General features: G+C 34.8%; 1 protein-coding gene across 4 annotated transcripts in view; it reads left to right on the top strand.

Annotated features, from left to right (window-relative positions):
- Positions 1 to 25,696, top strand: part of MAP9 (microtubule associated protein 9) — a 52,761-nt gene that overhangs the window by 14,264 nt on the left and 12,801 nt on the right. For 2 of the 4 annotated variants that reach the window (XM_053583373.1, XM_053583382.1), the window contains exons 5-13: positions 933 to 1,165; positions 7,602 to 7,686; positions 9,826 to 10,073; positions 11,979 to 12,049; positions 13,513 to 13,681; positions 14,419 to 14,508; positions 15,948 to 16,109; positions 16,235 to 16,380; positions 16,563 to 16,695. In XM_053583373.1, the coding sequence (XP_053439348.1) occupies positions 933 to 1,165; positions 7,602 to 7,686; positions 9,826 to 10,073; positions 11,979 to 12,049; positions 13,513 to 13,681; positions 14,419 to 14,508; positions 15,948 to 16,109; positions 16,235 to 16,380; positions 16,563 to 16,695 (1,337 nt within the window). Of the gene's footprint in view, positions 1 to 932; positions 1,166 to 7,601; positions 7,687 to 8,738; positions 8,782 to 9,825; positions 10,074 to 11,978; positions 12,050 to 13,512; positions 13,682 to 14,418; positions 14,509 to 15,947; positions 16,110 to 16,234; positions 16,381 to 16,562; positions 16,696 to 25,696 lie in introns of all 4 variants that reach the window. The other 2 variants (XM_053583392.1, XM_053583402.1) reach the window with 2 other exon arrangements.

The raw sequence follows: 25,696 nt of genomic DNA, 5'->3' as shown, positions 1-25,696 counted from the left end.
TTTGAACATTTTCCCAGAGTTGAGGACATAGCTAAAATTGTCAAGGAAACATCATAGTGGTACTAATTTGGTATAGTTGTGGAATCCTTTGGCAGCATTTGTAAGCCCATTTATAGGTAAAGGTGAGAAAGGTTTTAATTAGGCCAATTCTGAAGTTTTAGAAGAATACATTTATAGAACAATAGAGAAATAAATATGTAGAACAGGTAAAATTCAGACAATAAATACATTAGTGGAAAACCTTCCTGTCTATGCTAGATGCATACCAGTATTAGATTCTAGTATTAAACTTAGAAGTAATGGAAATAGTAACTATTTAATAACTGCTAAAGAAATTTGATAGACTCGAAGAATAGTAACTCACAGATCTAAATCTTCTAGATCAATATTCTTTTCCCTAGTGAGAATTAGCACTTCTGTCTCCTTTGTCTTGTAATTTTGTTTGTAAAAAACAACCTGTAGAGTCCTTGGACCTGTCCGTTGTCACTGCCTTGATTGTGAGGTCAGTAATATATACAAGACCTGGTATCAGGAACCGAATAAAGGTTTGATGGATGAGCCTGGATGAGCCTCTTCATTTTACAGAAGTAAAAATTGAGGCAAGGTTTTATTTGTTTTTGTTTTAAAAAAAATTGTTTTTGAATACTGTGAGAGTACATGAAGTTGAAGAGTTAACTTCTCACAAAACTTAAGTATACTACTTAACTTTCAGGGTGGCAACTATTTTTTTTTTTACCTTTATTATTAATGATCATTTATTTGTGCCTTACTAGAGCTTTGTATGGAGAATAGATGTGGGCTTCATCTGGATTCTCCAGGACAGAGAGCCCGAAGTATGGTGGTACCCTAGTGGTAAATTAAAGCCATGTAAAGGCATGGTCTTTTTTTGTTTGTTTGTTTTTTCACACGTCTTAAAGCCTTTCATTTTTTAGCAGAAAATGGCACCAACTTTGAAACAGATGACCACTTTAAACCTTCACCTCGGCCGAGGAGCATATTAAAAAATAATATCCATGTGGAGGAGAATGATAGATTTGGAGAAGATAAGGAAACTGCCCTCAGTGAAGAATTGCAATCATATTCTGTACCTTCTTCCCTTTCAAGATTGAATGACCAACAATTAGAAGCTGAGAAAGAAACATACTCTGAAAACCTTGCGCCCGAGGTTAGCATTACTGCTGAACTGTTGAACTGTGTTCTTGAATTTAGACCTTTGCATCTGCTTATGGGAAAGGGAGAGAGAATGAATTTGTGTGCATGTATATGTGTTTGACTTGTTTTCTTCTGCAATTCGTAATTTTAAGTTTTGTTTAAAATACTATATTCCATTGAGTCTACAGCGTCTTTAATTGTAAGAAGTAGCATTATTTTGTGTACCACTAAGGAAGAAGAAAACTCTTCCAATGAAGCTATAACACACCCGTGATTATAAGATGCATCCAATTACAGGAAATTAAAATATGGGAAAAATTGTTTTTCTGAATCATTATAATATTGAATATTTGTAGTTTCAAGATTTTTTTAACTTACATATCATTGAATTATATAATTTATGGCTAAGAACAATATAGTCAGTGTCGTTTTATTCATTTTATTTTATTCACTCAGCAAATGTATATTGAAAGTTCACGGCACTGTTCTGTGCCACTTTAAGATATAGCAAAAATGAAATTCAATGTGGCCTTCCCGGTTTCATTCAGGGAGTTCACTGTGTGTTGTTAGGAGGGAGAACACCTAGTCCCTCCCTTAGTATTTCACTGTGGGGAGCAAATTTTCCCTTATGAACACTTCAGAAGGAAAGTATGGGAAGAACATCCTTCTCCATAATCTGCTTAGGCAGATCTGGGAAATGAGGTAAACTTACCTGATCAAGCTTTTTTCTTTCTCTCAGTACTTGTTAACAGTAATGGTGTGTAAGGATTTTCTCCATGGAAGTAACACTCCCAGAGGAGCTCCTTTGTGCTACAACTGAATGGAGGAATCCCTCTAATTCAGACCTGAAGTGTTAGGAAGCACAATAGGCTACCAATTCAAATTTCCAATCTTCCTCTGCAGTTCAGCTTCACCAGTAGAAAGGAGACAGAGTGATGCACATCTTCTGACTCTTCTGTGTTATTTCTTTGTTCTGAATACCAGGAGGAAAACCCAAACAATTATTTTATATTTAATGAAATTTTCTGGTCAATTGAATATTATACTGGTTTCCTGTAGCTGCTGTAACAGATTATCACAAACTGGATGACTTAAAACAACAGAAATTTATTCTCTTTGTTCTGAAGGCCAGAAGTCCAAAATCCAGGTGTCCAACAGAGACCTGTTCCCTCTGGAGGCTTTATGGAAGGAAGTTGTTGACAGTCCTTAGTGTCCCTTGGCTTGTAACTCATCACTTCAATCCCCGTCACATCACCATGTGGCCTTCCCTGTGCTTCTCTGTGTCTGTATGTTTCTCCTCTTTATCTACAAAAAACACCAGTTATGAGATTTAGGGCCTCATTAATCCAAATGTGTCATCTTAACGAATCATATCTACATGTACCTTATTTTTATGAGGTCACACTCAGAGGCTCTGGATGGACATAATTTAGGGGGAACACTATTTAACAGGGACAGGTACCTTACTTTAAATGCTGGATATTTCTCTTGATTAAAATTTTTCTAAAAGTATCTGAAGTTTAAAGTAATATCATACTATGACAGAAAATTTAATAGAGAATAGCCAACCGTAATCCCACCACCTGATGGCAGTGACGTTCATTCTTTTTGTTTGCCCTTCTAGTCTGTTTTCCTGTGTTTTATCATACTTGCCTTCTTAATATTTGTAATATTTTGTTTCTTGCTTTTTCTTTGTCTCTTAGCATTAAGTCATAAAGCCATACAGCTAGGTGATTTTGAGACTGCATTTACATTAATGACTATAACATAGCCCATAATCTAGAACTATGATTTTATTGTTGATTAGACTAGACACTTCTATTTTAAATAACCTGAATTTCCATATTCTTCATTATAAAAGCCTTCCTGACTGCACTCTGAATCTTCTTTAAGTCCACCTTTTTAGGGATTTCCCATCTATATTTTGTTCAAGCCTTTTTTTCTTTTGTATTGATATTTTTGGGACCTTCACTCTTAGCGTCTCCATCAGTGTTCAATTGTGCTTAGGTAACTTTGTGTGAACTCCCACTTAACACTGCACCCCTTTCCCCTGCAAGTGTCACAGCCAGAAATTGGAAAGAGGAAGCTACATTTGCTTTCTCACTGCATCCATTCCTCCTACCTTCCCTGAGCACACAATGTGTGTGGGTGAGTATCTGTGTGATTGTTATTCATATGTTTAACCTGTCATTCCTAGGATAAACTCTGATTGGTGATGGTATGATATTTGGTTATGGGTTTGCTCTGTTAATATTTGGACTTCTGAATCTATATTTATGAAAGCTATTGGTCTATAAGCTTTTCTTATAATGTTATCAGGCTTGAGTACTTTATAAGTTCGGGAGTGTATCTTTCTCCTTTATTTTCTGAAAGGTTGTTACTGTGAAACCAGAAATTTCGTGTCATTTTTTCCTTAAATAAAAATATTTCACCAGTTTTCTTTGTGGAAATGTATTTGGCATTACATTTTATTTTTTTCATAGATATTTTGAAATGCAGATTTGTCCATTTCATCTGATATGTGGAATTTAGAGACATAGTTATTCATGATAGTCCCTCATCCTTTTGATGACTGTAGGATTATCATGACATCTTTTGTTTCTAATACATATAATTTGTGTTTTCTGTCTTTCTTATTAGATCTTAATAGGTATTGCTTAGTTTTCATTAAAGTTAGTTTTATTAACGAACCTGCTTTGGTTTTGTTACTTTTCTCTACTGTCTTGTTTCTAGTTTAGCTGATTTTTAGTCCTTACTAGTCCTTTTTCTTTATGTTTAATTTATCTTTAAATTTGAAAATTTTCTCACTGATTCTAAGCTTTTCATTTTTTTCTGTTAAACCCACTGAAAACCATAAATTTCCTTCTGTGTACTCTTAGCAGCCTCGCATTTTCAGGTGACTTTTATTTTTATTATTATTTTTTAAAATATATTTTTAATTTCCCTTGTGATCTCTTTTTTTAAATTTTATTTTTTTAACTGTCAAATAATAATCGAACATATTCAGGGGGTACATGATAATGTTTTAAAACATATAATGTATAGGGATTATTGTGATCTCCTTTTTGACCTATAGGTTATTTTGTGGTGAATTATTTTATTTTCAAGAAGTTGATTGTTCTCTATATATCCCTTTCCTATCGATTATAAATTAATTTGATTGTGATCCAGATAATACATTTTATGATTTCCAAATGTTTTTAAATTGTTGAGTTCCAAATATTTTAAAATTGTTTGGAAAAATATTTCCAAAATTAAATATTGTTAATTTTTAAATAAACGAAATATTAAATTAAATATTGTTAATTGAAAACAATTGCCTAACCTAAATGTATCTGGTGAAAATTCCATTATATATGTGTGTGTGTGTTTTCTAGGTATTGAATATAATGTTCTATAATTTCAGTTTGGTCAACTTGGTTGGTAGTATCACTCCGATCTTCACTGTACTTAATAAATTTTCATCTAGTAGATTTACTAATTACCAACTTAGGGGATATTGAAATATCCAGTTGTGTTTATGGATTTGTCTATACTTCCCTTTATTCTGTCAGTATTTCATAGTTCGTCTATCATGTACATGCACATTTATTATTATCTTTTGACCCATTTTCACATCATGAAATATCTCAAACTCTGGTGTTACTCCTTATCTTATAGTTTATTTTATCTAATACTTCAGCTTTCTCCTAATTTGTGTCTGCATGGTCTATTTATTTTTTAATCCTTTCTTTTCAAACTATCTTTTTCTTTAAGAGAATTCTATTATAGTGACAGTTTAAGAGTCACTTTTCTTATGTTTCACAGTCTTACGCCTTTTAATTATACTATTTAGTTATGAATATTTTGTCCATTTGCCTTTAATATAAATACTGATATGGTTGGATTTAGGAGCAACCTGTTGCTGTTTTTTTTCTGTTTATCTTTTTTTGACAGTGTTGTTTCTCTTGCTTTTTTCCTGTTTTGCGGGGGAGTTAATCATGAATATTTTACTTTTTCATTTAGATTCTGTTGCTGACTTTTTAGTTATACCTATCTGTGTTATATTTTTAGTAGTTGTTCAGTGGATTACAGGGGGCATCTAAAAATGATTACAGTCTATTTAAAATTGACACTGTATTATTTTGTGTTTAATTTAGAAACCCGCAACAGTATTGTTCCATGTACTCCCTCATCCATAGTTCTACTGTTGCCATATACATTACTGTACAGATGATATATCTCTATAATACAGTTATAACTTTTCTTTAGACAATAGTCCTTTAATTCTTTGTATTAGACTTTTTTTTGTTAAATCATAGCTGTGTACATTGATATGATCATGGGGCATCAAGAATCAAAAGAAGAAAGGAATATTTTTAGATTTTTCAAACATATGTATTATTTCTGGGAATCTGTATTCCTATATATCCAGATTACCATTTTGTGTTTTTTGTGTTATTTCCCTTTAGTCTTATAAACTGTTTTGATGGATTTTCTCTCTTTCCTTATCTTAAAAGTATTTATTTCATCTTCATTTTTTAAGAGTGGTTCGTCTGAATATGTTCTTCTTGGGTGATGATTTCCTTCTACTCCCAGCTCTTTATAGGTTTCTACTGTTACAGGCCTCTCTCGTTTCTGTTGAAAAATGAGTAACCATTTGTTTTATTGTCCTCTGTACATAATGTGTCGGGGTTTTTCTTCTGTCCACTTTTAGGGTTTTTTTTTTCAAGGCTTTTGTTTGTATCTTTGAATTATAAATTTGACTATAAGGTGCCTAGTTCTAGTTTTTTTTTTTTTTTCCTATTTAAGATATGTTGAGCTTTCTGGATCTATAAGCTGATACCTTCCATGAAAATGAGAAATTTTGTGCTTTTTTCCTATCCTGTACTTCTTTTTTGTCCTTTTGGTACTCTAATTACATATGCATGGAAATTTTTCATTTCTCCAAATGACCCCAGAGGTTCTTTTCACGTTTCTTTATTATTTTTGCCCTTTGTTTTTCAGATTGAACAATTTATAGTGCTCTGTCTTCAAGTTTGCTGACATTTTCTGATGTCTCTGATCTGTTAAATCCATTTAGTGAATATGTTATTTCAGTTGTGGTATTCGACATTTTCTGTATATTTGATAAGATCCCCATCTGTTTAGCCATCATTCATGTATTAATATTTCCCTCCAAGTGCTTAACATTATTTATAATAGCTACTTTAATGTCTTGTCTGCTAACTGAAAATTTTAAGCCATCCCTGGGTTAATTCCTATTGACTATTCTTTGTTGTATTTTTTTCACCATTTTCTGTTTCTTTACTTGATCACTTTAATTGAATGCTACTTATTATAAATGATATGTTGTAGAGATTCTGTATTATAGCATGTCTCTCCAAACATGTTTTCTGGTAAGCAGTTATCATGGCTGGACTGAGATTTCTGACCATGTCTCCCCTGCAGTGGAAATCTCTGTTTAATACTTTTAGTTTTTGCTTCTATGATATTACACAATCCTCTGAGGTCTCCCTTATAGAGGAGAGTGTTCTTGGTAAATTTCATATGCAGATTTCATACGCCCTCTCCCCAAACTTAACTGGCTGATCTTCTGATCCTAGACTCTATCCTTTGTTTCCTCAAGCTAGTCCACTGAAGCTGTGGCCTTCTACCCCTTGAGCTGTACCGATTGGGGAATTCCTTTAGGCAAAAAGCTAACTAATTTATTAATTTACCAGTGTCTTCCGGTTAAGTTTGGTCTTTCAAGGAAGATTCTAGCATCTTAACCCTTCTACCATCTTCTCAAATGGTATTGCTTTTGACATTTAATTTTCTTTATGCCCATAAAATATTATGGGAAAGAAAATTAAAATATATTACTTACACAACCAATTGAACTACATTAAAATACCATCACTTTTAGGCTAGATTACTGTAAAGAGTTGTTTAAACACAATTATTTTACTTCAGATATAATCTTTAGAATTTTGAGAACAACCAAAGTACATGAAATCTATACACTTAAACTATCTAAAATAGTTGGAAGTAGCTGTCTACTTGATTTTATAACTGTTTTCACTTGGACAACTTATTTATTTGAAACTAAAGTTTTTTTTACCTACTATTATCTTTCTGTTAAAGGAGAATTATAGACATAACTATCAAAATCAAAACTTTGCTTAAATATTTATAAGAGATTTTATTTTAGAGCAGCAGGCATTTTTAAAATTGCTAAAAACACGTATAGAGGTGGTTATTAGACAAAGAACTAGAATAACTCGTTAAGTAACCCCTTTTAATGACCAAGACATTGAGACTTGGAAGTAAAACATAGTAGTTTCCATTGGCTTTTGGTGTTTAAGTAGCCAACCCCAGCAATGCAGATTTTAGGTTATGAGACAGTTTTGATAATGCATTCTTGGCCCCACAAATCTTAAGAACTAAACTTAAGTGGTAAATGCATTTTTTTTCCTCAAATAAAACAGGATCCAAGTCTATTACCATCATCGCTTAAGGAAAGTCTTGAAGATTCTTTTTCACCAGGATCTGAGGGAAAAGCATCCGTAAAAGGTGGTTATATCTAATTATTGTATCTTATTTTTAATTCTGTGTTAGAATCCTATTTGTAAAAGAAATACTATGATATCTTGCACATTTACAGGAAAATATATGTTGTGTTTGCTTGTGTTTTATTCCCAACTATGCAGTTAACTAATTTTTTGCTTTAACTTTTTTATTTTCACTTTTATTTTTTGAGACAGAGTCTTTCTCTGTTGCTCAGGCAAAAGTATAGTGACATCGTCAGAGGTCACTGCCATATCAAACTCCTGGGCTCAAGTGATCCTCCTTCCTCAGTGTCCCGAGTAGCTGGGACTACAGGCACTTGTCAGCATGACTAATGAATTTATTTATTTATTTATATTTTTTTGTAAAGAAGATGTCTTGCTATGATGTCTTGCTATGATGTCTCAAACTCCTGGGCTAGTACTCTTCCTACCTCAACCTCCCAAAATATTAGGACTACAGGCATGAGCCACAACGTCCAGCGTAACTCTGTGGTTTTTGATGTATGACTTAATCTCTCAGTGCCTCAATTTGCCCAAGTTATAGTATTATCTCTCTCATGAGGGTGTTGTGAAAATTAAGTGATACAGTGCATTTTAGCCACTAGCCTAGTTCCTGGCACAAGTAGGGTGAGCACTTAAGGAAAACTATTATTATGCATGTGTTGGTGCAAAATTCCTCAATATAACATAATAACTAGGTGGAATTTTAGAATGAGACTAAGCTAGGTTTGAAATCAAGCACAGCTACCTAAGCAAAGTAACTAACCTCTCTGGCCTTGTATAGTGATCTCTAAAATAGAGAAAATAAGACTAATCTACCTTATAGGGTGATGGTGAGGATTGAACAAATTAATAATACATGTAAAGCATTTGCAATAATACCATAGTAAGCATGTAGTAAGTGTGGTGTGTGGAGTTGTTAATGTTATTTCTTTTCTCAGTGTCACAATTTGAAATTTAATGAGAGCTAAAAGGTATGGCTATTTCTAGGACTGGAATGTGTAACTAACATTTATTAAGTGCTTACTATGTAGTATAATTTTTGTCATTTTACAGATGAGAAAAACTGAAGTACAGAGATTTGGGAAACATATCCAAGGTCAGTGGCGGAGCCATATTTTAAATCTTGGCCTCCAGGGTTCTTATTCTTTTCATTGAATAAACTGATTAACAGCTTCAGAGATTTCAGTCATCAGTCGAGTCATCAGTACTCTTCAAATGTAAATGTATAACTGTAATAATAAACTGATTTTAAAACTAACATTTTAAAAAAAGCAAGTGGCCAAAATAATCCCCCCAAACCTCCTAGCTTACCTTACTTCAAAACAACTTCCCCCACAATGGCCATAATGAAACCAGCAGAATTAAGATTTTGACAATGAAGATACATGCTGGTTTAGCTAGGAAGAAGTGTGCTGATAGAATTGAAAGTTGGTGACCCCACAGAAAGCAATGATTTCTTTCTTTGAACATTCCAAAGTGTGGTAGAATCAGAATATCAGAAACAATTCTATAAAAGCCAAACTCAATTCTTTTGTGCCAGAGCTTGAGCCTGTCCCTTGGAGCGCTGAGAGAATAAGTAGCCTGTCTTTGGTGTCCCTTTTTGGTATCAGAGGGAACACTGTGTCATGGTGGGCATGAAATTAACTAGAGACTGGTTTCTCTGTAAAAAATTGCATTAATTCTTGGTTCTCTCTGCATATGTACAATTCAACAATTGTACTGCTAGTAATAATACTAGTAACTATAGTAGCCTAGAGATAAGTGCCTATCACTCACACAGCCTGTTGTTGTAGCTGAGAAACAGGCTTTAGAATTGAATAGATACTGGCGTCTCTGCTGACGCATCAAGAAGCTCACCTGGTGTGTGTTTGTTTTAGCGTAGCTGCTCATCCTATTTATTAATATGCTGTGTTTCTGAGTATTAGGCTTGTCAGGTACTTCATCAGGTTAAGAGTAGCTATTTTCTCCTTTATAGGTCATTTTTGAAAAAAGGTTTATTCAAGTTCAACATATAGTTTTCTTCATATTTTATTTTGGAAGAAAAAAATATAGACTTCATTTAAAGGAAAGCGAGCCAATTTCTTATCTACATTATTAATTCAGAAGGGGGTTTTAATTCTGTTATTTTATCTCAAAATAGTTCAGAATGAAGAATTCGCTGAAAACCATAATTCCCTGAAATCAGATGAAGTGGAAGAGAATTCATTTTCGATAGACTTAGTCACTACTGTGCTTGAGAAATCTAAGGAAAGTCAAGAAACTGCTGATGACCTTGAAGAAGAAAAGGAGAAAGCTGAACTGAGTATGGAAGATGACTCAGCAGTGGATCCACTACTATCTGAACCTCAGGGTATCTTAATATCCACCAAGGCCACAGAATCCACAAAGGTATTTATATACATTTTATATTACAGCTTACAATTTGAAGTAGAACTTTAAAATATTTTATCTTTGGAGTTATTTACTTGTGGAAAACTCATCTTTTCATAGTGGTATTATATTGTCCAGTGGTTCTTACATAATTCAATAGAATTTTAATTGCAAGGAAAGTATGCATTGAAGATAATGAAACCTGATGTTTTATTAAAATAACCAGAAGCGAATGATATACTTTTAAATATCTTAGAAATAAATACCTGCAGTGCATGAGTTTCTATAGATCTTCATGTTTTAAAAATACAGCTATTGAAACAATTTCTGAGCTTTTGAAGATAATGAAACCTGATGTTTTATGAAAATAACCAGAAGCGAATGATACACTTTTAAATATCTTAGAAATAAATACCTGCAGTGCATGAGTTTCTATAGATCTTCATGTTTTAAAAATACAGCTATTGAAACAATTTCTGAGCTTTTGAATTAAAGGTGTTTTTTTTTTGATATCACATTAAAACATTTTTACCATTGTAATGAAAATATTTGAATGTTTATCAACACTCATGCCTTTTTAAAGGGATGGATAGTGTCATCTTCAAGAACATTATTATTGTAAAAACTTAAGAAACAGATTTTTGGTTTACTTGAGAATTGTACCTGAGTACTATTCTTTTAAAATTTATGGCATAGCATTTTTAGTTTTCATTCCTCCTAAACTTGGTCTTTATCTCTTACAGCAACAGTTAGCTAGCAGCTATGTATTTTCACTGTTAGGGGAAGAAAACAGTACTAATGGCAAACATGTGGAGCAGGACTTTTAAACTACAAAATACACTAAATGGCTTTTATTAAAATTTGTGGAAAAGGTTCATTAAGCCTTATTCCAGGTATATCAGCCTTAGCTACCTTTCCTGTGAGGAAACACTACTGCCAGGGTAGGGATGTGTTTACATCTGTGCTCACTTTACTGCTAGCACCCATCAGTCTGTGTACAGTAGAAAACTTATCCCAGAAGATAACTTCTTCCAGAAGTATAGTCTGGAATTTACAGAGAGGATTTTAGAAATGGTAATAGAGGTCATTCTAAATTAGAACAGACAGCTCTAATTTAGTATTAGAAAGTAAGATCATAACATATTTCTTTTGACTGGACTCTTGCCTTTGTTGTTATTCTCCACTGAGTGATCTTTCTTAGGTCTAACCATTCCCCATTAAAGTCTCTTTGTGGTTTTCCTATCAAAAGAAAAAAAAAAAAACAAAAAAAACTCCTTACCACCCCCCAATGATTTCATTTGGCTCATCTCTGAGCACATAGTTCTCCCTTCTCCCCACCATTTGCTGTGTTTCCCCATCATTCACCTTTGTCTGTTTCAGAAGTATCAAACTACTTCCCTTCTCAGGCTTTTAGCACTTGCTGTTTTTTTATTTCCATTGACTGTCCCATGGGCCCCTTCCACTCATTATTTCTCCCAGCTTTGATATTAACCCTTCGGGCGGCGCCTGTGGCTCAGGGAGTAGCGCGCGAGTCCCATATACCGAGGATGGTGGGTTCAAACCTGGCCCTGGCCAAAACTGCAACCAAAAAAAAAGAAAAAAAAAAAAAAAAGGTATAAACCCTTCAGGGAGATCTTCCCTGATTAACTTCATTCAAACAGCCTCTTAGACCCCACTAGTCCCTCTCTGTCATGATACACTATTTTGTCTCCTTCGTGAGTCACGCTAGTTCATGTTTTTATTGTTAGCCAATCCTCTAAAATTTAATATCCTTGAGGGCATGTCATTCAGTGATTTCCTCCCAATGCCTGCTGTGTTTGACACAGATGTTTTAAAAACACTGATTTACTGGCAGTTTGGCTTCTTAGCCTAACAGTGATAGTTTTGGTGAATAAATTATTTATGGCATTTTCTGTTTAATAGAAAACAACTGAAGATAGAAATATGAAGAATGCCAAGTCAACAAATAATAGAGCGTCCAGTGCATCTGCCAGGTAACAAAGTTATCAGTAACTTTCATTTAGAGATTTGAATTCCAGCAAAGGCAGTTTTAATTTAACTTCATAAAAGAAATTTCAGTTGGCATTACTTTATTTTCTTTTAATTTTCATCTCATGAGTAATGTAGTAGGTTACATCATGATAAAAACCCCTTGGTTGATTATATTAGAAGAATTAATAAATGATTAAGTTTATTACTGGTTGTTTTTATGCCTGGCATGTTTTTGTAATACCTTTAGTCTCCAAGATCTGCCTTCTTGGGATAATTTTCTTCTTTCCTAATGTCAATGATTAGGGATTCTCCATACTCTACACAGCTCTGCACTGTTCCTATTTTTCCTGTGACTGTACATATAAAGCAGTAATAAAGCTAAAGTCCAGCGTTTTTTGATTAGGTGCCTTTATCTAACCATGAAAAATTGTACTTAAAGCCTCCAGTTTCTGTGAAGTAAGTGATTTTACTAAAATGATAAGAATCTTTATAAGCTTCATCCATGCCAATGGTAATGCTTAACTAGTAAGTACTAATGGAAACCTTCTGAATCTTTTACATTCTCATTAATCAAATTTTCATTAACTAAATAGAACAAGGCCAATTGAAATGTACAGCTTTGTACCTGAAAATAGTTACTTTCATTTTCTGTGTTGTAACCATTCAGTTTTGTTGTTGGAGCAGGAAAACAGCCAAAGACAAAGCTTAAATGAGCGAATAGAGCTGGAGTGCAATAAACTTTATGTATCAAATAAGATGGCAAACCATATTTTCTCACCAGCCCCTGAAATATGGGGCACTAATCTTTCTAATTCTGTATTTTTTTTTTTTTTTTTTTTTTTTGAGACAGAGTCACAGTTTGCTGCCTTTGGGAGAGTGCCGTGGCACCACAGCTCACAGCAACCTCAATCTCCTGGGCTCAAGCCATTCTCTTGCCTCAGCCTCCCAAGTAGTTGGGACTACAGGTGTCCGCTATAGCGCCTGCTATTTTTTTGTTTATTTGATTGTTTAATAGGCCCAGGCTGGGTTCCAACCCACCAGAGGATGTGGCTGGCACCCTAACCACTGAGTTATGGGTGCACCCTCTAATTTTGTATTTGCAGTTGTTTATGTAACAAAATAATGCAAGAAAATATTAAGGGAATGATTTTTAAAACCTACTATATTCATTATTTTTTTCATGTAATTTGAAGTGTGTTCATGTCCCTTCAAAAGGTTCTAATTACAAATATCTAAAAGGAATGATCATTTTAAAGCACTGTGTAACTTAAAGTTATAAATTCATATTATGTTGAATAGGGCTCTTCATATACAAGAAAAGACAATATGTTTACATCATTTTCAAAGTAATTATGCATTAAATTACAATGTAGTTTTCAAATATAATAGTTATATATTCTAACAGATCTCACTTATACCAAGTGCAGATGTAATGTTTAATTTTGATTTATTTGGACCTTTTCAGATTAATGACCTCTGAGTTTTTAAAGAAATCTAATTCTAAAAGGAGAACTCCATCGGCAAGTACCTCTTCTCACTATTTAGGGACTTTGAAAGTCTTGGACCAAAAGCCTTCACAGAAACAGAACATAGAACCTGACAAGGCAGATGCCATCAGGGCAGCTGTTTATCAGGTAAAAAAAGAAAAATGAAGAAAAAAACTAATCACTTTCATAAGCCCACATTTTTATCAAAGAATAAAATAAAACTATCAGAATGATGATTTAATACTTAAGTTTATTACAAGGGAAACATTTTCTTTTATAATACATGAGCAATCCAAAACTATTTTGCTAAATTACTCCCTTCCACAGCTCACTTATCATAGTTATTTTTAAAGAAAGAACATGCTATTTCAGTTTATAGAAATATAGCAAAAGCCAAAATGTTGTAAGGTCTATACATGTTTTTATGCTTTTGCTCCTTGTAGTTATATTATTCTGAAGAAAAAAGGATCTTTAAATTTTTCCTTTCCTGAAACTTTTTTAGGCTTACACAGAAAATGATTTTACTAATTTTTTCACAATTCTAAAAAAGGTCTTTTTTGTCTTGCTTTTTATACAGAGTAATACATTTTAGATCATTGTGTATGTGAATTATAGAGAGAAATGTTAATATATGTAGCCATTACGTTCAATATTTAAAATCTATCGTTAATACTAAGAAGGATAATATACCCATAATATTTTTAACTTATAGTCGCCTTTATATATTAGAATATTATCAGAGAAAGAAAAATCATACGAGCTTATATAGAATTTATGTATTTTGTGTTTCCTTTTTTGAAGTTTTAATCAAATATTTCAGAAATAAGAGTCCCAATTCATTGGGAAATCTTGAATATCATACAGGTTTTTTCTTGTTTTTATAGGAATGGTTAGAAAAGAAAAATACATATTTACATGAAATGCACAGAATAAAAAGGATTGAAAGTGAAAATTTGAGGATCCAAAATGAACAGGTATTCTGAAACATAGAAGTAAAAATGTTCTTGATGTTTATGTCATTAAAATACCTCTGAATATTTAACCTTTCTAAATCACCTTTTTTAAATGGAAAAATAACGTCTGTACTACAGAACTGATTTCTGATTTTATTTCTGTTGTACTTTATACATTTTAAACTGATACAAATGTAACTTTCATGTGAAAACACAGATTTTTATTTTACATTTGTGTAAAGAGCTACACTTAGCCAAGAAGATAAAGGATTACTATACTTTCTTTTTTTTTTTTTTTTTTTTTTTTTGGCCAGGGCTGGGTTTGAACCCACCACCTCCGGCATATGGGACTGGCGCCCTACTCCTTGAGCCACAGGCGCCACCCAGGATTACTATACTTTCATTACCCTTCAGTTTTCCTTTCTTCTTTCTTGAACCACATGTAGCTTCCCCACCAACCTTTACTTGAGTTCTTGACCTGCATCCTTTCCCACTGACTGGCGCTAGACTTCTGTTCCAGTTTCTCCTGTCCTTCTGAGTCCTTTTTTTAACTCCTGCTTGATTGCCTACAACACTCTCAATTCTTTCCTACCTTCCCAAGTAAAAGTTTTAGAAAAAAACATTTCATTGCACTACTTAATACTAAAGTAAATTTAGAAGGGAAACATTTTACAAAATGAACTGTGCTGTAACAAACTGGTACTGAGCAGAGCAGCATGGCAGGGGTGGTGCTTGTCCATCTGTGTATGGCATCATTCTGCTGTAGGTCAGTACCACACATCTTCTTGTTAGATTTTCACAACACTTCTGTAGGTAGTGCTTAGACTTCTAAATTATGTTACCTCCATCATAAGGTTTTATGCCATTTAATACTATACTTATAAAGCAAATAGAATGTTATGGGATTAGTTTGAACTAAGAAAAACAGCAGCATGCTTGCAATACAGACTCTTGCGTATCTTTTAGTCAGGCGTACGTCTTCAACATTTTGCATCTATTTGCATACTGAGAATTTTATGCTTCAAAGCTAGGGTTCAAACCAAAGATTTACTCCTTATTGTGTGACTTAGCCTCACTCTAGCTTACTATATAAGCTTATACCTTTCCTGCCTTTTTTTCTGAAATATTTTTCTGTGAACATTTTATTATACCACTTAGCCTATTACAGTTGATTGTCATATCATTTATTTAGTATACTTCCAAAAATAATAGTTGACTTCCTTCTCATGAATAGTAGGTCAATATCTGATAAATGCTTTTAGAAAAGGACATTTTGCAATTACTGGATAATTGGGATAATATTTTTATAAATTATTATTAACTTTTCTATTCTAAATTACCTGCTTTGAAACTCAATATATGATGAATATCAAAGGATCAAAGATAAAAGTGTGTGTGTGTATCCAGCCCTAGTTGTCTATTTATACATTCTTGTGTATCTGTTATTTTGTACACTACAGAAAAGAGCTGCTAAGAGAGAAGAAGCATTAGCATCATTTGAGGCCTGGAAGGCTATGAAAGAAAAGGAAGCAAAGAAAATAGCTGCAAAAAAGAGGCTTGAGGAAAAAAACAAGAAGAAAACAGAAGAAGAAAATGCTCTAAGGAAAGGGGAAGCACTACAAGTATTAAAATCTTTGAATATTTTTCTTAATTTGTTTTAAATATTTGAAATCTAGATTAATGCTTATTCATCTTTGTACTTGTTTTATGATAGTCACAGTAAGAAAATTATTCTAAACTTTTTCAGGCTTTTGAAAAGTGGAAAGAGAAAAAGATGGAATATCTTAAAGAAAAAAATAAAAAAGAGAAAGAATATGAAAGAGCAAAGAAACAGAAAGAGGAAGAAATTGTTGCTGAGAAAAAGAAAGATAATTTAACTGCTGTTGAAAAATGGTAATCCAAAATCATACATCTTTTGATAGATGTTGATAACACTTTAGGCTTTTCTAACATTTATTTACTTGAAATTTGCTAATATAGTATAGTCTCATTATTGTCAATGATTTTTATGTGTTAAGGAATCTTTATTATGTATTTTCCTTTCACTTTCCAATATTTTATACTATCCTAAAAAGGAATGAAAAAAAAGAAGCTTTTTTCAAGCAAAAGGAAAAAGAAAAAATAAATGAGAAAAGAAAGGAAGAATTGAAAAGAGCTGAGAAAAATTATAAAGACAAACAAGCTATTAATGAATATGAAAAATGGCTGGTAAGTAACTGTTGGTAATTATACTCATAACTTTTTCATGCACGTTTTTTTTTTCCTTCCAGGTAGAAATGATCAGTAGGTATGGGACAAATAACATTAGAATTAGGGACAGAATAATCATTCTTTCCTCCTGCATATAGTGTATTTTCTTTGATTTACTTATCTCTGTTAATGCTCCTACTATTCCCTCAAACACCTAGTCATAAAATTTCAGTTATAATCTTATTCCTAACCTACATCTCCACATTTGCTGTTTACCAATAATGTCCAGTTTTCCTGTGCAGTGATTCTGAAATATAAAATCACAGAAAGCAGAAAAGTACACGTGTGCTACTGAAAGTATGCCAGATTATTTTGGATGGAACTTGGTCGTGACACACAATAACATTGAATTTAATAGTGAAAGTTATTCCATTTCTTATTCTGTTTTGCTATCTGTGATGACCTCTAGGAGAAGGTCTTATGTAGTTCTTTTTAATGAAAGAGAGCTTTTAATTAATGAGGTTTGGGAGGAATAATATCTAGCTGAATATTATATGTATATAACATATTTGTGTAAAATATACAGTGAAGCCTCTGTAATCTGACCTCCCAAGGGACTTTAACAAACTGGTCAACACACGGAGGTGGTCAACATAAGGAACGAGGCCTACTGTAATGATATGTACATGTGGCGCATGCCCAGTCTGTGAAAATTAGGTCAACTTAAGGAGATGGTCAACTATGAAGGTTCTACATATATTGTGTATATGTTTCAGTTCCCTTCTGTTTATAAAAATTGCTTTTTGTTGATGTCAAGCAAAATCCTATTTTCCATTTTCAAATATCCATAAAAATAGGATTTTTTATCAGGTTTGTGTAAGTAACACATTCTTCTGAGTAAGTATTTTACATGGGTAGGTAACAAATTCATGTAAAAGTCCATATAATTCCATGATTCAGCAATCAAAAAAATGTAAAATTTATCTACTATCTATCCAGTAAAGTTTCTTATCAACTTTTTAAATGTATACCATTCAGCTAATTAAAAAACATCATCTAGGATAATTTTGATTTGCATTTTCTGGTTAGGATTAAGCTTCAGCATCTTTCTTATCATTAGTATAAGGGCTATTTTTATATATACTTTTTTCTGTAAACTGTAAATTCATAGACTTTGCATATATTTTTTTATTAGATTGTTGATTCTTTTTTATTAATTTATAGAAATTTTTATGTACTAGAGAAATTAGCCTCTCATTTTTTTATGCATTGAAGTATTTTTTTTCCACTTTATCGTTGGTTTTCCAACTTTACCAATAGTATTTTATGCTATAAAGAATTTAATTTTATTTTTAGATATCAAGCATATCAGTCTTTTCTTTTGGTCTTTGATTTTCAACCATCCTTGAAAAGACCTTCACACTTTGTGGTTAAGAAAGTGCTCTCTTCTTTTTTCTAAACACTTGATGATTTAATATTAAACTCAAAACTAGGGTTCAAACTAAACATTTACTACTTAAAATTTTAACATTTGTTCTAATTAGAATGTATCCTGATGTATAATGGGAAATATGATTCCAACTTAATTTTTTTCCAAATGTGTCATTTACAAAATAGCCCATCTTTTCCCCACTGATTTGAAGTGCTGCTTTTATTATATGGTACATTCTTATATATTGGGATCTGTTTCTTAACTCTTTGTTCCTTTGTCAATTTCATGATACATATGCCAGTGCTACAATGTTTTATTAATATTAGACTTGATACATCTCATTAATATTAGACTTGATCTATATAAATCAAGGTGCATGAAACTAAAATAAGCTATTTAAATATTGGATAAAAGATAAAATACTTAAGAAAAAACTTTAAGGGGGAGGTGGAAACAAGATGTCTGACTGAAGCCAGCTTTCCACAGAGGCTCCCGCCCAGAGGGAGAGTTAAGGCACAGAAATTTAGCAAGTAACCTGGTGGCTTAGAGCTGCACCAAGAGAGAAGGTTGAAGAATGCACCTCAACCCCGCTGAGGTGAGCTGCGACCCCAAAGATACAAACAAAAGGTACAAAATCCATCACCAAGCGGACGGGAGTCCCCTCCTCCATGAGAATGGCTCAGAGTGCCCCACAAACAAATGAGCAGAGTTCAAAGGTCCTCCCACTACACTCCACGGGAGAGACCCTCTAAAAATTGGACCTACCTCCTCTACTAGGGTGCCACAGCATTCTCCTGCGAGGCATAAAACTGTATAAAACTGTGTATATTCTCTACCTGCAACTCTGAGCTCCCAGCACTCCCCTCCACTCTCACTCTTAGGTCTGGAGGCCTGTCCCCCAGGAGTCCAGATTCTTGGGTGATTTCTTGAGGGGTGTGGACAGGGCCTAAACTGCAGCTGGTCAGTGCTGACTTGGTGGCATGGGAGTGAGGGGAGGATGGTCAGCTGAGAGGGAACCACACCAGAGCAGTGGTGCCCAGAGGCACAGAGACAGAGCAGCAGCCGTCTTTTGGCAATACGGCTCACTCCTGGATATTCCGAAGCCACACCCCCTGTCTCCCTGGGCAACCAGAGGAGGCCAGGCATCTACTCAGTTGGCAACCACTACGGAAAAGATCTGGGATGGAAACACAGGCCCCATGAGTAAAGGGTTTGCCTGAGGCCATACCGGCCTGGGTGGAGCGTGGGGACTAGAAATGCACGCAGAGAGCTGGGAAGTTCCCAGGGTGGGGCTGACCCAGAGGACAGCTTTACTGAGCCTAAGACACACCCGGCCCTCAAGGGATTGTCAGCCTATAGACAAAGGAAGACAGGAGGCTAGACTGACAGGTAACCAAATACAAACCAGCAGGAGTGAAGACAGGGAATGAGGCGCAGGCTCTGGGAACTCAAAACAGCTTCTCTTCTATGGGGGAATTTAGCAGGGACAGAAACAAATTCCTACAAAGTTGTTCTGTTCTGTCAGTAACGTCAAACAGGGGTGGGGTTGGAAAAGAGTGAACGCCCCCCAGCCTCCATCAAGCGCCCAAGGTTGTTAGGCTTCAACTCCCCCTGCTAGATAGAGGCAGAGTGCAATGGCCTGGCTGAGCAGAAATAGATTTCCTTGTGATGCAGGCAGGTACAAACCCCTGGAGTATGTTCACTGTAGGCAACTGGGTCACAGCCCTGCAGAGCTATCAGTGACTGGGTGTGACAGAGGTGCAAGGTGGGGAAGGAGGCATCAACCTTCTAAGACTTTGCTGGGTGTGTCCTCCTGACTCCACAGAGCATCAGAGCAAGTCATATCTGAGTGATCACCAGACCCCTGCGATCCAGTTGCCAGAGACCTTTTAAACTCTTCCACCTGACACAGGTGCTGACTGAGACAATTGCTTTGGACCTTTTGAACTGAGCCAATCGCCCAAGTACTATTCAGTTAGTGCCCTGGCTGTGTGGTTGTAGGAAGGCTTGATTTTTCTTTTCCAATTGTTGGGGGGGCGGGGTGACTTAATTGCTGGTATTCCTCCACAGATGAGACTTCAACCCAGAGCAACTGTTTCGCTAGGGTTGAACAGACACCAGCTAAAAATAAGACAGAACTACTTAGTCCCACCACACCAAACAGGTCCCCAGTTTCTCAGGCCATAGCACTGTACGGGTCCTCGACAAAGCTGCAGGGGAAAAAAACAGTGTAAAACAATCATGGGGGGAATCAGCAGAAAAACTCTGATAACATGAATAACCAGAATAGATCAAAACCTCCCCAAGGAAAGATATGGCAGATGAAACCGAAGATCCCATTCATAAACAGCTGGCTGAGATGTCAGAAATCGAATTCAGAATTTGGATTGAAAACAAGATTAACAGAATGGAGGAAAACTTGGAATTAGAAATTCGAGGAGCAATTCAAAAGTCGGAATGAGAAATTCAGAAGTTGTCCCAAGTATTTAACGAATTTAAAGACGAAACCACCAAAGATTTTGAAGCACTGAAGCAAGAATGTGCAGCCCTCAAATATCTGAAAAATACAGTAGAATCCCTCAGTAACAGAGTGGATCAAGCAGAAGAAAGGATTTCTGACATTGAAGACAAAGCCTTTGAACATTCCCAAACTCTCAAAGAGGAAGAGACATGGAGAGCAAAAATGGATTATTCTCTCAGAGAGCTTGGGGATAATTCGAAGAAGGCTAATATCCATCTCATTGGAATCCCTGAAAGTGATGAAGTGACCTTGCAAGGCACAGAGGCCCTTCTCCATGAAATTATGAAAGAGAATTTTCCAGACATGCCAAGAGATTCCGAAATTCAGATAGCAAACGGTGTTATTACCCCAGCATGACTCAATCCGAATAAGACATCCCCCAGGCATATTATAATTAACTTCATTAAAGTTAATATGAAGGAGAAAATTCTGAAAGCAGCCAGACGTAAGAAATCCATTATCTACAAAGGGAAGAATATTAGAATGACTGCAGATCTCTCTGCTGAAAGTTTTCAAGCCAAAAGAGGGTGGTCATCAACTTTTAATCTCCTAAAGCAAAAAACCTTTCAACTCCAGATCCTGTATCCAGCTAAACTGAGTTTCATTTATATGGAGAAATTAATACGTTAATGACATTCATATGTTGAAGAAATTTGCCCTAACCAAACCAGCTTTTCAGGATATTCTCAGACCTATCCTTCACAATGACCAGCACCATCCTCTACCACAAAATTAATTCACTCAGAAACTTTTGATCAAACTTCAATTTCCACAGTGGCGAAAGGATTAAAAATGTCCACTGGACTTTTGAAAAACTCGATACCCAAAATTTTACCAGACTTATCAATATTATCCATTAATGTGAATGGCTTAAACTGTCCCCTAAAGAGGCACAGGTTAGCTGACTGGATACAAAAACTCAGGCCAGATATTTGCTGCATATAAGAGTCACATCTTACCTTAAAAGATAAGCATAGACTCAGGGTAAAAGGATGTTGTCCATATTTCAGGCAAATGGTAATTAGAAAAAAGCAGGTGTTGCAATTCTATTTGCAGAAACAATAGGCTTTAAACCAACAAAAGTAAGGAAGGATAAGACTGGTCAGCTTGTATTTGTTAAGGGTAATACTCAATATGATGAGATTTCAATTATTAATATCTATGCACCCAAACAGAATGCGCCTCAATTTATAAGAGAAACTCTAACAGACATGAGCAACTTGATTTCCTCCAGCTCCATAATTGTCGGAGATTTCAACAGTCCTTTGGCAGTGTTGGATTGATCCTCCAATAAAAAGCTGAGCAAAGAAATTTCAGATTTAAACATAACCATCTAACATTTGGATTTAGCAGACATCTACAGAACATTTCATCCCAACAAAACTGAATAAACATACATCTCATCATCCCAGGAAACATACTCCAAAATCGATCACATCTTTGGTCACAAATCTAACCTCAGTAAATTTAAAGGAATAGAAATTATTCCTTGCATCTTCTCAGATCACCATGGAATAAAAGATGAACTCAGTAACAGCAGGAATCTGCATACTCATACAAAAACATGGAAGTTAAATAACCTTATGCTGAATGATAGCTGCATCAGAGATGAGATTAAGAAGGAAATTGCCAAACTTTTGCAATAAAATGACAATGAAGACACGAATTATCAGAACCTGTGCTACCACAAAGGCAGTCCTAAGAGGGAAATGTATAGCACTGCAAGCCTTTGTCAAGAGAACAGAAAGAGAGGAAGTTAACAACTTAATGGACATCGCAAGCTACTGGAAAAGGAAGAACATTCCAACCCCAAACCCAGTAGAAGAAAAGAAAAAAAAACAAAATTAGAGCAGAATTAAATGAAATTGAAAACAAAAGAATTATACAATAGATCAATAAATCAAAACGTTGTTTTTTTTTAAATTTCAATAAAATAGATAAACCTTTGGCTAACCTAACCAGGAAAAAAATCATAAAATCTCTAGTCTCATCAATCAGAAACGACAAAGACAAAATAACAACAGAGTGCACAGAAATTCAAAAAATCCTTAATGAATATAACAAGAAACTTTATTCTCAGAAATATGAAAATCTGAAGGAAATTGACCAATACTTGGAAGCACATCACCTTCCAAGACTTAGCCAGAATCAAGTGGAAATTTTGAACAGGCCAATATCAAGTTCTGAAATAGCACCAACCATACAAAATCTCTCTAAAAAGAAGAGCCCGGGACCAGATGGCTTCATGTCAGAATTGTACCAAACCTTTAAAGATGAATTAGTACCTATATTACTCAACCTGTTCCAAAATGTACAAAAAGAAGGAAGACTACCCAACATGTTCTATGAAGCAAACACCACCCTAATCCCCAAACCAGGAAAAGACCCAACAAGAAAAGAAAATTATAAACCAGTATCACTAATGAATATAGATGCAAAAATATTCAATAAGATTCTAGCGAACAGAATCCAGCAACACATCAAACAAATTATACATCATGACCAAGTCGGTTTTATCCCAGGGTCTCAAGGCTGGTTCAATACACGTAAATCTGTAAGTATAATTCAACACATAACAAATTAAAAAACAAAGACCTAATGATTCTCTCAATTGATGCAGAAAAAGCTTTTGATAATATCCAGAATCTCTTCATGATCAGAACACTTAAGAATATTGGTATAGAAGGGACATTTCTTAAACTGATAGAGGCCATCTACAGCAAACCCACAGCCAATATCGTATTAAATGGAGTTAAATTGAAATCATTTCCACTGAGATTAGGAACCAGATAAGGTGGCCCATTGTCTCCACTGCTTTTTAACATTGTAATGGAAGTTTTAGCCACTGCAATTAGGGAAGAAAAGGTGATCAAGGGTATCCATATAGGGTCAGAAGAGATCAAACTTTCGCTCTTCACAGATGATATGATTGTCTATCTGGAAAACACCAGGGATTCTACCAAAAAACTCTTAGAAGTGATCAAGGAATAAAGCAGCGTCTCAGGTTACAAAATCAACATTCATAAATCGGTAGCCTTTATATATACCAACAATGGCGAAGCTGAAAAAATGGTTAAGGACTCTATTCCATTCACAGTAGTCCCAAAGAAGATGAAATATTTGGGAGTTTATCTATCAGAGGACATGAAAGATCTCTATAAAGAGAACTATGAAACTCTAAGAAAAGAAATAGCTGAAAGTGTTACCAAATGGAAAAACATACCATGCTCATGGCTGGGAAGAATCAACATTGTTACAATGTCCATACTACCCAAAGCAATATACAATTTTAATGCAATCCCTATTAAAGCCCACTGTCATACTTTTAATATCTTGAAAAAATAATACTTTATTTTATATGGAATCAAAAAAAACTCAAATATCCAAGACATTACTCAGAAATAAAAACAAAACAGGAGGAATCACACTACCAGACCTCAGACTCTACTATAAATCAATAGTGATCAAAACAGCATGGTACTGGCACAAAAACAGAGACGTAGATGTCTGGAACAGAGTAGAGAACCAAGAGATGAACCCAGCTACTTACCATTATTTGATGTTTGACAAGCCAATTAAAAACATTCAGTGGGGAAAAGATTCCCTGTTTAACAAATGGTGCTGGGTGAACTGGCTGGCAACCTGTAGAAGACTGAAACTGGACCCACACCTTTCACCATTAACTAAGATAGACTCTCACTGGATAAAAGATTTAAACTTAAGACATGAAACTATAAAAATACTAGAAGAGAGTGCAGGGAAAACCTTTGAAGAAATCGATCTGGGCAAGTAATTTATGAGGAGGACTCCCCGGGCAATTGAAGCAGCTTCAAAAATACACTACTGGGACCTGGTCAAAGTGAAAAGCTTCTGAACCACCAAGAACACAGTAAGTAAAGCAAGCAAACAGCCCTCAGAATTGGAGAAATATTTGCAGGTTATGTCTCCGACAAAGGTTTAATAACCAGAATCCACAGAGAACTGAAATGTCTAAGCAAGAAAAGAGCAAGTGATTCCCATTGCAGGCTGGGCAAGGGACTTGAAGAGAAACTTCTCTGAAGAAGACAGGCGCACAGATTACAGACATATGAAAAAATGCCATCATCTTTAATCATCAGAGAAATGGAAATCAAAACTACTTTGAGATATCATCTAACTCAAGTAAGATTAGCCCATATTACAAAATCCCAAGACCAGAGATGTTGGCGTGGATGTGGAGAAAAGGGAACACTTCTGTATTGCTGGTGGGAATGCAAATTAATACATTCCTATGGAAAGATGTTTGGAGAACACTTAGCGATCTAAAAATAGATCTGCCATTCAATCCTATAATTCCTCTACTAGGCATATACCCAGAAGACCAAAAATCACATCATAAAAAAGATATTTGTACCAGAATGTTTATTGCATCCCAATTCATGGTTGCCGCATCATGGAAAAAGCCCAAGTGCCCATTGATCCACAAATGGATTAATAATTTGTGGTAAATGTGCACTGTGGAATATTATGCAGCCTTAAAGAAAGATGGAGACTTTACCTCTTTCATGTTTCTATGGATGGAGCTGTAACATATTCTTCTTAGTAAAGTATCTCAAGAATGGAAGAAAAAGTATCTAATGTACTTAGCCCTACTATGAAACTAATTTATGGCTTTCACAGGAAAGCTATAACTTAGTTATAACCTAAGAATAGGGGAAACAGGGAAAGGGAGGGGAGGGAGGTGGGCGGTGAGCAGAGGGAGGGTGATTGGTGGGATTACAACTGTGATGCATCTTACAAGGGTACATGTGAAACTTAGTAAATGTAGAATATAAAATACGAAGGATGTAAAGTCTCCATTTTTTTTAATGGCTGAATAGTATTCCATGGTATACATATACCACAGCTTGTTAATCCATTCTTGGGTTGGTGGACATTTAGGCTGTTTCCACATTTTGGCGATTGTAAATTGAACTGCAACAGACTAGTGTGAGTGTACTTCTGGTGAAAGGATATTTTTTCTTCTGGGTAGAAGCCCAGTAAGCGGATTACAGGATCAAATGAGAGGTCTAAGTTGAGTTCTTTGA

Source organism: Nycticebus coucang, chromosome 1 (assembly GCF_027406575.1).
Source record: "Nycticebus coucang isolate mNycCou1 chromosome 1, mNycCou1.pri, whole genome shotgun sequence".
Taxonomy (NCBI): domain Eukaryota; kingdom Metazoa; phylum Chordata; class Mammalia; order Primates; family Lorisidae; genus Nycticebus; species Nycticebus coucang.
This window is presented reverse-complemented; position numbering and strand designations above follow the sequence as displayed.